Here is an 11,942-nt window from a genome sequence, read left to right as displayed (position 1 = left end):
AATAAAGTGGGCACAACATTTAACTATGGTGCTTTTTTGATAATTCTTTATTAATATTCAAAATTATATTACATCTAACAAACTTTTCACTTTTCAAAATAGTATGCCATAAATATTCTACTGCGTACAATGTCTAAATGTCCTATAGCATTTAAAACCAGTACATAAATCATTAATAAATGGGTTATAATACATTTAATGTAGTTGTGAGAAGGGTTGGGTAGTAATGGATTACATGCAATTGGGATTACATAATTTTTTTTAAGTAACTATAAATAGACCACATTACACTTGAAAAAAGTGCTATTAGATTATATATTGATTGTCAGTCACTACTTAATTACATTTTTGATTACATCTTTAAAATTTTGCAGTTTTAAAATTATGATAAACAATGCTCTATTAACTGGAGAAAAAGAATCAAATGCAAAAATGTATTTTATATGCATTGAAAATGTTTTGAGATGTTTAAGGACAGAAAAAAAATGTGGAACTCAAAGTTTTGTGTCAGTATTTTTTTTTTTTTATTATAAGGTGCAATAAGGTTCAGTGATGGATTTTGAAGTAGTCCAAAAGTATTCAGGTTAGATTATATTTTTAAATTACAAAAATTGCCACGTAATTTGTATTCAGTAACTGACATTTCAAAGTATTCTGACCCAAACATTGCTGTGAGCATCCATCATGAGTGTTTATTATAAGTCATTTTGTGCACACCCATTAGTAGAGGCTGGTTTATAAACAGATAATAAATTACATTACAGTGAATTACAGTGTATAGAACATGTATTCAGGAGAGGTTGAAAAATATTGTGTATTAAAAACTTATTCGCTTACTTACCTTCTTTGTGCTTATAACTACATTGTACTATCTTGTAAGATATCTAATAAGTGTTGAGTGCTTATGATGCTGAGTGATGGGTGTTAAAGTAAAGTGTTACCAAACATCCTTTATGTCACAGCATAAATATCACAGTTCTTATTTTTTAAAACTATAATCAGTAACACAATACATACGATTCTCAGTGTAAATTATTCTCCATTAAGACACAAAATCATTTAAGATCTGTCTTTAATGCATCTAATGGCAATAATAAAAGAGGAATATCCAAATATGCAAATAAACATACAACAAATGAAACCGACAGCATCAACTTTGTTGCGTCACACATAGAGACAACATTAAATCAGGAAAAAATAAGATATGAGAGCGAAAAATCCTTAAAGTGCAACTCAAATAGGTGTGAAGCAAACATAACACAAAATGTGGTTTTACATATTTCTCCACAAACCACCTTAAGGAACCATTGTCATGTTCTCACAGTCATGTTGTATATTTAGTTTTATGTGAAACAAGAAAAATTCTGCAGTTTTCTGTGTAAATGTATCTGTCTCAATGTTGAAATGGGGCAAATCACTCCACCTGTACCAAGATAATGTCAATCATTTAACATAGGCTATTTCATTTGAATATTTGATTGAATATTAGTTGATTTAAACTGAAAATAAATATCTTGAAAAACAGAAAAGATCTTATTCCACCGGCAAATTTTTGCACATAAATAAACAGACAAAAAAAGATTTAAGACTACATTCTAGGTTAAACCCCCTGTTAACAGACATAAATTCACTGTATGAAAAGTAATTGGATTTGATTGGTGGTAAATAATCATATGAAATGAATATTTCTGTCCAGCAGGAGAATAAAAGGAACAAACAGGCCATATGTGATGAAGATGCATCCAGACTGAGGCCTCGTGTCAGTTCTGCTCCACAGTGAAATTTGATTCCGCTCTGAAAAAAAAAAAAAGAAAAAAGCATCAAACAATGTGTGCCAAACCAATAACACTTCATGGGAAGTTGTAGCTCAGACTATACATGTAAATATTATCAAATCAAATATTTTCAAATAAACTGTTTTAATAAATGGGCCCCGCAATAAAACAAAAAAACTTTATTCACTGAGATTTGTCCTGTAAATGTTCTAGTTTTTTTTCCAATAATATCTCTTTCATTTCCACTGTAAACATGACTTCTGGTGCACTACTTCAAGGTCACTTTGACAAGCTGCACATGTGAAAAGCCCCCATCAACAAACAGCACAGGTATTGCGCTTCACCTGGAAGCGCAGAGCTCAGGGTCGACATCAGCATTTCATAATCTAAGCGACACTGAGTGACACGGGACAGGCAGGCCTCTGTGGCTGCGGTGCCATCCTGTCTGTAGCTGCATCCTGATCCTGTGTTCATACTGTATTAAACACTATGAATAGATATTCCCAACAAAGAGCAGGAATCACAATGAGCCACATGTAGTGTCTGCAAATGTGGATCTGCTGCCACCCAGAGGACACTGAACGCGACACTTGACACAACAACGACAGCAATACCTGCATCACATGTTTCGTGTGAAAGGAGCATATCACCATGACCAGATCACTGTTGTCAGATAAACAAAAAGGACTCTTACACATCCTTGTTCCGCATGTGGTTGTTGTAATGGAGGATTGGTGGGATGTTCTCTTCATCGTCAGGAAGCTGTGAACAATTTTAATAAAATGATTGAGGGGGAGAATGAATAACCACATGACTGACCAACAACGAAACATGAAACTATAGGCACTTAATGTCATAAAATGGAAAATTATATACTGCCTTTTTGTAAATAGAGATGGCAGCCTCAGGGTAAAGAGTACAAAGCAGTAAAATGTTTCTGAACAAGAATAGCATAATAAGCTAAAAGCATGTCTAGCCTATAAATCAAAGTCAGTCAATATTTAGATACATTTAGGATCTTTGTTTTTTTAATCTCTTGTAATACATCTCTGCTGGACCTGATTGGCTATATTCACAGTACCACACTGTAAAAATAATGCTACTGAAGTAAAAGTACATATAATAAGAAAAATGTACTTTAAGTATTAAAAGTATCCAATGCAGAATGCTATTATACATTATATACAATATGAGTAGTGGAGAGGAGAAGAAAATCAAGAGAGAGGAGTAGAATAAAAATGAGGGGGAGCAAAGGAAAGGAATGAAAAATAAAACAAGGTTAAAGAAGGCACTAACTGGTGCAACTGGATATAGGCTTACTCTGTAGTTTGGAGGGTAGATTGGTTGGTTTATTTTATTTATATATTCAGGGAACAGCATTTTTCAATTTTGTGTAAAGAGTTGTTGATTTTGAATGGTGTGAATTCATAATGTAGAAATCTGTTGAGTATTTAACATCTGCATGAGTGTAAGGGTATTGAAATATATTCATGTAAATGTATAATTTATTTTTTTAAATAAATAATATGATTGGAGTGCCTTTTTACTCTTTTTGCCTCCCCAAAATGTCTGTGCATGTCCCTACTAAAGAAATTCAGAAATCATGACCTGGTTACTCAAGATAATCCACAGACCTTGTTGGGAGCAGTCAGAACTATTTTCTTTCTAGCAGAAAGAAAGTAGCTCCAGTAGATTTTACCATAGAAAGAAAACAGACCCTACATGAAACTGCTCACAACAAGATCTGTGGATTATCTGAAGTAACCAGGCCATACTTTTCTGGAAAGGAACATGCTGTTGAGTTTCTCAAAGGCATTTTTGTTGCTTTGAGCACCACAAGCTGAGTACCACCTAGTTCCTTTATATCCCAGAAAAGGCAGACATCTCTACGGCTGATATCTCCAAAACTTTGCAAAACAATCTAAATGGATAAATAGCACTACAGGTAAGAGGAAAAATACGTAGATATTTGGGTGAACTGTCCCTTTAAGGTATCTGGTGGGATGAACTACTGACTCGAGTGTGATTTCATATAAAGGTAAAGGACAACTTTATTGTGATTTGATATGACATTCTTGTTTCCAACTGTAAAAACCTCTTTATGGCTGTAAAGAGTCATCTCTCACCTCCCAGTATGGCTCATCATCAAAACAATTGTCATCTGCAGGATCTCCCCAGATAGGTAATCTTAAGATGCAGCCTGAGAGGAATACAAATAAAGTCATTATTCCAAATCACACAGTCTGTGATCCACACACCCATTAACACACCCATCTTATTCAAACACAATACTGTCACACTTATTTACATTCATATTGTATATTTTCAGTCATATGGTCAAACTGAAGAGTTGTGGTTATTCCTTACCGACAATGATGCCTCCGCCTACACCAAAGCAGATAGCCACGCAGAGGCCTGCTGCCTGGTGACCACCCTGCTTCGTTGGCACCATGTTTTTGAAATCACCCTCAAAGTCAAAGGTGTTAATCAGGCTTTAACACAAAAAAGGAGAAGTCACAATGTTGTTTTTTTCAGAACAAAAGACCACAAGAATACAAATATAAATGTGTTTCTTTTTTATAATCCTTTAGTTCTGTCCATTTAATTATAAAAGTTTAAGTTAACATGACCTCTTAAGCTAGGACCACTCACCCTTCAGCGCCATAAACTGACTCAGATGCAGCAGCGGCAGTAATGGCTCCCACAATTCCACCTATGACTCCTGGCATGGCGTGCAGGTTATGGATTCCACAGGTGTCCTGGATCTTCAGGTACTTCTCCATGAATGGCTGAGAGAGAGACACGCAGTGATTAAAAAAAGTTTTAACAGGTTAGTTTGACTTTACAAAACTTAGATTATACCTGACAGCTGACTTACGAGCAGTGAAAGTGATGACATTTGGGGAAAATGGAAAAATATTTGGGGTAAAAAGGCTACATTTTATATGATTTTGAGGAATCAGAGTGTTTAGTATTTTCATTGAAATTGATGCTCTTTGGTAATATTTGAAATCTAATTACCTGGGCAGACAAAAAACACTAACACTAAACACTAAACCGAAGCTCATCTCATAATAGCTAGAGCAAATTAAACCAGAGTAACCTCATACCGTGAGGTAGATATATCCCAGTGTGGAGACGATACCACAGCAGAAGCCTACGATCAGAGACCCGTAGGGCATCAGCATGAACTCCGCTGCGGTTCCCACTGCGACACCTCCAGCAAGAGTGGAGTTCTGGATGTGAACCTGAGAAATATGGCATAGAAAAAATATGTCTTTTATTCACAGAAGAAACTGTGTATCAGCATGACCTCTCCTTGCTGACTGATGTGTTTACTGTATCAAGTGTGAAAGAGTTTGCACAGTATCAAAACAAATAAAACATGGTTGACAGAAGTCATACACAACCGGATGTGCACAACCAGCTCCAAGAGAAGCAGCTGCAGCTGTAACTTCTTTGCATGAAATGAAGAAGTGACTTGTCAGATTGAGAAAATATAAAAGGAAATAAAATGTGTTTGTCATGCTCATCAGTATGACTGAAGAGTTGTTGGTTCAATTTAACATCTTAAGCTTACTGAGCATTGTCTCAAGTACAGCTGAATTAATATCCATTTTACTAGAAATGTTAATTTGTTTTTAATAATTACAAAATTACCTCAACTTGTCTTCAGATTCAGTCATATTAAAAATTTAAAGCAGTCCATACACTAACTTTTTTAAGTTAAAACATTTTTTTTTACAGTGGAATATCTTGATTTTATAAAGAGAGTGTTTAAGACTGGGGAAAAAAAACAGCGCTGGTTGTTACCATGTCTAGTTTTCCATGCTTCTGGAAGAGGCTTGACACGGCCACAGTGGTGAGCACAGTTGAGGCCAAAGCCAGGTAGGTGTTGATAGCTGCTCTGTGCTGCCCGTCCCCGTGATCTGTGATGGCTGAGTTAAAGCTGGGCCAGAACATCCATAGGAAGAGGGTGCCTGAACAGAAAGCAGGACAGACCTTAAAAATCCACAGCCATGCATCCAGAATATGAAAAGAATGATGTGAAAGTAAAAATTATGTGATTAAATCAGGCCCACCAATCATAGCAAAGACGTCTGAGTGGTAGACAGAGCCCTGCAGACGACTGCTCTGGTCCAGGTTTGGACGATACAGCATCCACGAGATGGACAGACCATAATAACCTCCAAATGTGTGGATCACCATGGAGCCTCCAGCATCTTTGGCCTTAAGATAAGAAAATATAAGCATTAGGAATTGTTGCAGTAGATATTAGTAACAGTCATGGGAGTAGACTAGACTTTTTTGAGCAAGGTGACCCAAGTGAGGCACTGACTTATGAAGGGCTAGCATGAAGTGCATGCATATGCATGTATGCAATGATTTTAGTTAATTTTCACTATAATAAATAGCTATGTTATTGTTTTTTGCTTCAGTTTCTATCAGTAGAATCTGAGTTGTTCTGTACCCAGCTGCTCTGTGGATAGTCAGTGACATACTATGGGTTACAAGGGTGTTTCTAAGTTGTTTTTTTTTACTAGCGATGTGGCATAAATTACAAAGAATAAGCTAACAAAAGAGGATTCGGGCACAAATATAATTTCAGAATCTGAAAGCAGCTGCACCATATGAGTTTGGCGATCAGCTACACCAGGAGATATTTTCTCCTGTTTCATTAATGTAGCTGAATATATATTTACAAATGATTTCAAAACAAAAAGAAATTATTGTTTGAACTTACATGTATGAGATCCAGGATTATAAATTCCTCCACAGCAAACAATGTGATCCCAAACAGAGTCAGAACCATCAGCTGGACTGGACTGACTTTACCCAGCACCGCTCCATAGGCTATCAAACAGCCAGCCACGCAGAAGTCAGCATTGATCAGGCTGAGGAGGGAAAAAAGCAATACGTAGTTAACAAACAAGGCAATATGACATTATATGACATATATACTGTTCAAATTTAACACAATATTTATTTTGACTCACCTATTCAAAAACAGAGAATCAAATAAGAGTTCAACTTATCAAGAACAATTATGTTGTTTTAAAGCAATGATAAACTTATCTAGTCATCCTTCTGTTTCTCTGTCTTTATGTGTTACAGGCACACCCAAACACCCATTTAGACACACACCTTAAATATCTGTTGACACAGAGACTTTGGTTTCTCATTAGAGTTTCTGTTTACCTTGTAACTACTGATTCCACAAACATTTAATCTAACGAGGCTGAAAATATATTTAAGGTGTGGTGTCAGTTAGACTGGTTTCTGCACATCTCTGTGTATCCCCGAGCTTTTCAGTGGAAACCATGAGGCTACAGAAATGTATTCCCGTCAGACTTATTTCCCACATATTATACAGAAGAACCAGTACTGAGTAACATCATTAGTTTTAGATTGAACCACGAGTTTCTGTTGTTAGTTATACTTAAAATCAAATAGGATAAGAAGAAAAAGTCATCTTTGTAGGTCACTGAGAATACATCTGAACCATTACTTTTCAACTCCAATTTTGATCTTTCCATCAGTGTAATCCAGGGAGTGGAACCAGCCTTGCATCAGCAGCGCCCACTGGAGGCCGAAGGCTGCGATGAGGAAGTTGAAACCCACTGCGCCAAAGCTGTATCGCTTAAGAAAAGTCATCAGGAAGCCAAATCCAACAAAGATCATCACATGGACGTCCTGAAAACCTATAGAGCAAAGACAGAAGAAGGGAAAGATGAGGAAGATGAGCAATCACTGTATTTCTTCACTGCACTAAACCAAAACCAAGATTAAATCTTTCAGAGTTGGCATATTCTGCACTTGTGGAGTACCTTAGCTGGCTTGAAGACTCAAACTAAAGACACACCACACAGGGTTTGCTTGAATAGACACTTTGTAAGAATGAAGACCAATTATGTTGATGAAGAAAAGTAATAAATGTCAGCAATAAAAGAGGGAGGTGAGAAGGTGACATTAGGTCTCTCAAACAGGGATGGCTTAAAATATGAAGGTCCACATCCAATCATATTGGAGGCAATGTATTAAACAGCGAATTAAGAAATGAAATAAGGATTCTTAGAATTAGGTAAAAAGGTAAGTAATGTTTTCACTCAGTCTCTGTCCCATCTTACAGGTTTACTTACTAACTTACTTCTTTCTTTTTGCTTCCTTTCTTTTCTTATCAAGTTAAACATAACAAATCACGTCATATATCATTAAAACAAAATTGTATCCGATTGTGTCGTTATTACATTATTAAATAAGCAATCAGGGTTATTATATCATATCATCTTCTATATAAGCACTAAATTATTAGTACATACTTAAGAATTAATTGATATGTCAGTGGAGATGAGAGTGTATATTGACAGTTGCTTTCACAGCATGTCACCACAATGCAGAGTCAGATAACAAGGGGAAATCAGGCGAAGATGACATGAATGTATTTACTGTGACGTGTGAGTTTGATGCTGATAGTGGTATGTTATTATGATACAGAGCTATATCAAGGTACTTACACAGGAAGCAGTGTGTGGCTTACAGAAACTAAAATATCTTTGAAACAACTTCTGTACCTGGACAATCAATAACAAGGAGTTTTTAAATTGTTTTTTGTTGGCTTTTTGGAAAATTAATGTATTTTTACAAGTATACAAACATATAGGTGTATGTATAACAATGTACAAACAAAATACTTAAAAGAATAAGAATAAGATGAAGTAAAATAAATATTATGCCTCAGTAATAACTGAAACCAATTCCATCTGGTCTACTAGACTACTAGATGTGGTTGAAAGCTCCAGAAACAAACAAAACATAAAGTTAGTTAGTTTGTACTGATTTTTTTTAGTCAAATTACTGTTTTCAAGGTCAGTGATGAACCCTCAAGCTCCAATATAATAGTAATAATAACCATAATAAACATAACCAGACAAAAAAGAGTGGTAACAAAGCACCTGATCTATTGTTGTAACTGAACATGTCTGAACTATTCCTGGCACCAATGTCTCTTCTTTGTGAGACAGTAAATATCCGCTATAAGCAGTATGTGGATACCAGCATAAACCAGCCAGTATCATTTACAACAGAGCACTGGGACCGCCCGACACACCTCAGGGTACAATAGGTTCCTAACACACTATGAAACTTTAGAGTTTGCATTGAATAATTTGCCTCAAACGCACCTCAAATCCTATATTACATCAGAGAGAGTGCAATTTTTAAAAACTAGCGAGCAAGAAAGGCCTTCAGCGAGAAAGGACCGTCAGCGGGTGTCACGTTGGAAAACAAGGTCCTGTGACCTTACGAGGAGGTTTCATTGGTCTGCTGACAACAAACTGTGTCAGGGCATACATCTATCATCTGACATCCAACACCATATCTGAGATGGCTTCATGATAGCCTGACACTGACACCGTGGGCTGTTTGGGAAGTTTACAGCACAACCGCACCCATACAACACACTCACACACACACTACAAGTTGCACCTATGTATACAATACATTTTGCATCAGTACAAAGAGATAAGCGTGGACGTCTCAGCTTCAGATAAACTGGAAAAAAAAAGAAAAAAGCCTGTGTGGAGTCAACCCCCAGGGGTAATGTGCATCTGTGGGTGTCAGATCATTCATTGTCAACCATGCAGTAATAACCTGATCAGCACAGTCTGAGAACTGTCCTCAATGTGATAATTCAAGTAGAAACATATTTTACTGTTATTAAAATAGACCACAGCCAAAAATTAATAAAATGATCAAAGAAGAAGCTTGATGTGCAGAGATGTGGATATATAAAGATATAGATGCTTAGTAACAGACAGACAAGTTAAGGGTTGCTAGATTCACAAATTAACAAAAGTCATGATGGAGATATTATGCATTTGGAAAAGGGAATTTATTAGAAGAAGAAGAAGAAGAAGAAGAAGAAGAAGAAGAAGAAGAAGAAGAATGAAAGAAGAAAGAAGAATCCAACTGAAGTCACTTACTTGGATATCTGAAGTAGAAGTCATTCTCAATATCACTTGATATGTTGTTAGCCTTTCTGTACTCTATCCAGTGTGTATCCGATTCTTCATTGTAACGAATAAAAACCCCGAACAAAATGATCATGGCTGTTTGCCACACAACACAAACAGCTGGAAGACTGAGACGAACATTAGTATTTTTTGTACGGTCACACAATTCCCTGAAGCTTTGGACGCAGCCCATAGTTTCTGTTTAGTTTTAATATGCAATATTTTTTTGTTTCTTTTTAAAGATATAAGAGATGGTAAACAGCTGAGTGATTCATTTGAGCCGTCTTCTGTAAAAGTGACAGACACCTAAAGGCCTGGAGCATCTTAACCACAAATGAAGATGAGTAAAGATGGGTGTTTGCTTTATAAGGACCCTCCCACAGTCACTCCCTCCACCACTGAACTCAGAGTCACGTTTCAGGTGGTGATACAGACAAGTTCAAGTACTTGACTCTTACTGCTTTAACATAATTTAATTTAATATATTTCCAAGCACTTTGAGTATAAATGTATATAAATTGGTATATATATAATGGGTATAAATCATCAGACAATGTAAGAATTGTGCATGTAACATAGCATTTTACTATGGTCTTATGGTAAAGGACAGTGGAAACATGCTTCAGCCTGATCAGTCAAAGATGACATTTACTGTGACACCATGTAAACAGATTGTGTTGATAGTTTTCTTAAAAGGGTATACAAGGTTGTAATCCACCCAACAACCAGATGGATTGTGTAGTAAAATTTTCTTGGAACCTCCTCCCTTAATACAAACACTCTTTGCATGTTAGAGAAAGAGAAACAGAGTTTTTGTACATGTGTATGTAAATGTGTATGTAAATTAAATACAGTATACATCCACAACACTTTTTCTTTTCTAACTGCTTGTCAGAGGGTGGGGATGTTCTTGTCTCCTCTGTACGGGGCTGATTCTGTGAAGCATTAACTGTAAATAATGTGTATCCATGCTGTGCCCAATTAGAAAGACACACGACAGGTTTGACCAAGTCAACAATCACAGTCGCAGCAGGGCTCAAGTTGAGTGGTGGGTGTGTACTGTTGTACAGGTAAATTGTAAAATGATCCATTTTACTTGGACATTTAAGACTTTTCTGGAGTTTAAAAACATGACATTTGTGTAAAGTAAACATAGTATGGTTTTGTAACTGACACTGCAAAAATTAAACTGCACGCTTTTACAACTGTGGAGTTAAGCAAAATATGAAAATACAGACTACGACAAGAATTTTACATTATGGTAGGAAGTTTAATGTAAGTTTGTGATCCAAATCAACAGATTAATGACCTATGTGATTCAGCAGATTCATAAAATCAAGCAAACTACTGTTTTTCATCCACATAGAGCTGTTTCATGTCATCTGAGTGTTGTCATCTATTAACCCTTTTACCCATGAGCCTCAAAATGTCCGTCTAGACTTTTTTTTTTATTACTTATTTTAACTATAAAAAGGTCAAAAAATGTCCTGTGAGTAAGTGCTTTTGCCCCTTTTTCAAGAATATTTGGAACTTTTGGTATCTGGCAGTTATTTACAATTTACTGCATGTTATAAGAGTGAAATAACTATTTAAAATGAAGGAAAAACACAAAAACAGAATTTGATTTTAGAGTTTTAGTGAAGAAAAAAACACTGAATTGTACATGAATAACAGATTTTGCATGTTAAGGAATACTTTTCCTTAACTTTTCCTTATTTTCCCATGAGACTCCTGTTTTTTATTGCCTTCCCCCAATTTATAACAAATTTTGACACCTTTTTCACCCTTTTTGTTATCACAATCTGTCTCTGTCACTGAACAGCATGTATGAACCCTACAACAAACTTTTGTTTATATGACCCATCTGGAGTGTGCTGGGAAATTCCTGCTCGTTATGGAAAGTTTTAAAGGATAGGGGTGTGTTTTTGGTAAGAGCAGCCAAAGTAACCTAACTTTATAAAAAATATTTGTAAATATATTTTCTGCATAATTGGAATCAGATTTAAAATTGACTTGGTAAGGCTAAATGCTTAACATTTGTTATTTTCATTATCAAAGTCAACTTGCAGGAAATGCAAGAAACAAAACACATGAAAGTCATATTTTTCTGGGGGACACCCCTCCACTTTAGTTTTAAAAAATGTCAATGGAGCCA

At 35.9% G+C, this 11,942-nt stretch overlaps 1 protein-coding gene across 1 annotated transcript; it reads right to left on the bottom strand.

The window, feature by feature from the left end:
- Positions 1-1,055: 1,055 nt before the first annotated feature.
- On the bottom strand, positions 1,056-10,106 carry rhcgb (Rh family, C glycoprotein b). Its single transcript, XM_084735141.1, has 11 exons — positions 9,758-10,106; positions 7,285-7,477; positions 6,520-6,670; positions 5,858-6,005; positions 5,589-5,755; positions 4,886-5,023; positions 4,428-4,564; positions 4,143-4,267; positions 3,902-3,975; positions 2,470-2,537; positions 1,056-1,794 (listed from the first exon to the last, which is right to left on the bottom strand). The coding sequence occupies exons 1-11, from the start codon at positions 9,978-9,980 to the stop codon at positions 1,761-1,763; spliced, it is 1,458 nt and encodes a 485-aa protein (XP_084591267.1). The 5' UTR covers positions 9,981-10,106; the 3' UTR covers positions 1,056-1,760.
- Positions 10,107-11,942: the final 1,836 nt, after the last annotated feature.

Source organism: Lutjanus erythropterus, chromosome 13 (genome assembly GCF_056507025.1).
Source record: "Lutjanus erythropterus isolate fLutEry1 chromosome 13, fLutEry1.hap2, whole genome shotgun sequence".
NCBI lineage: Eukaryota > Metazoa > Chordata > Actinopteri > Lutjaniformes > Lutjanidae > Lutjanus > Lutjanus erythropterus.
Note: the sequence above shows the minus strand (reverse complement) of the source record. Positions and strands in the feature narration are given on the sequence as shown.

Excerpts from the sequence above, each read along its gene's own strand:
- rhcgb (XM_084735141.1), bottom strand. The coding sequence starts at position 9,980 with ATGGGCTGCGTCCAAAGCTTCAGGGAATTGTGTGACCGTACAAAAAAT. Across the intron at positions 3,976-4,142 it reads AGGCGGAGGCATCATTGTCG|GCTGCATCTTAAGATTACCT; the intron begins GTAAGGAATAAC and ends TATTCCTCTCAG. Across the intron at positions 2,538-3,901 it reads ATGATGAGCCATACTGGGAG|CTTCCTGACGATGAAGAGAA; the intron begins GTGAGAGATGAC and ends AATTGTTCACAG.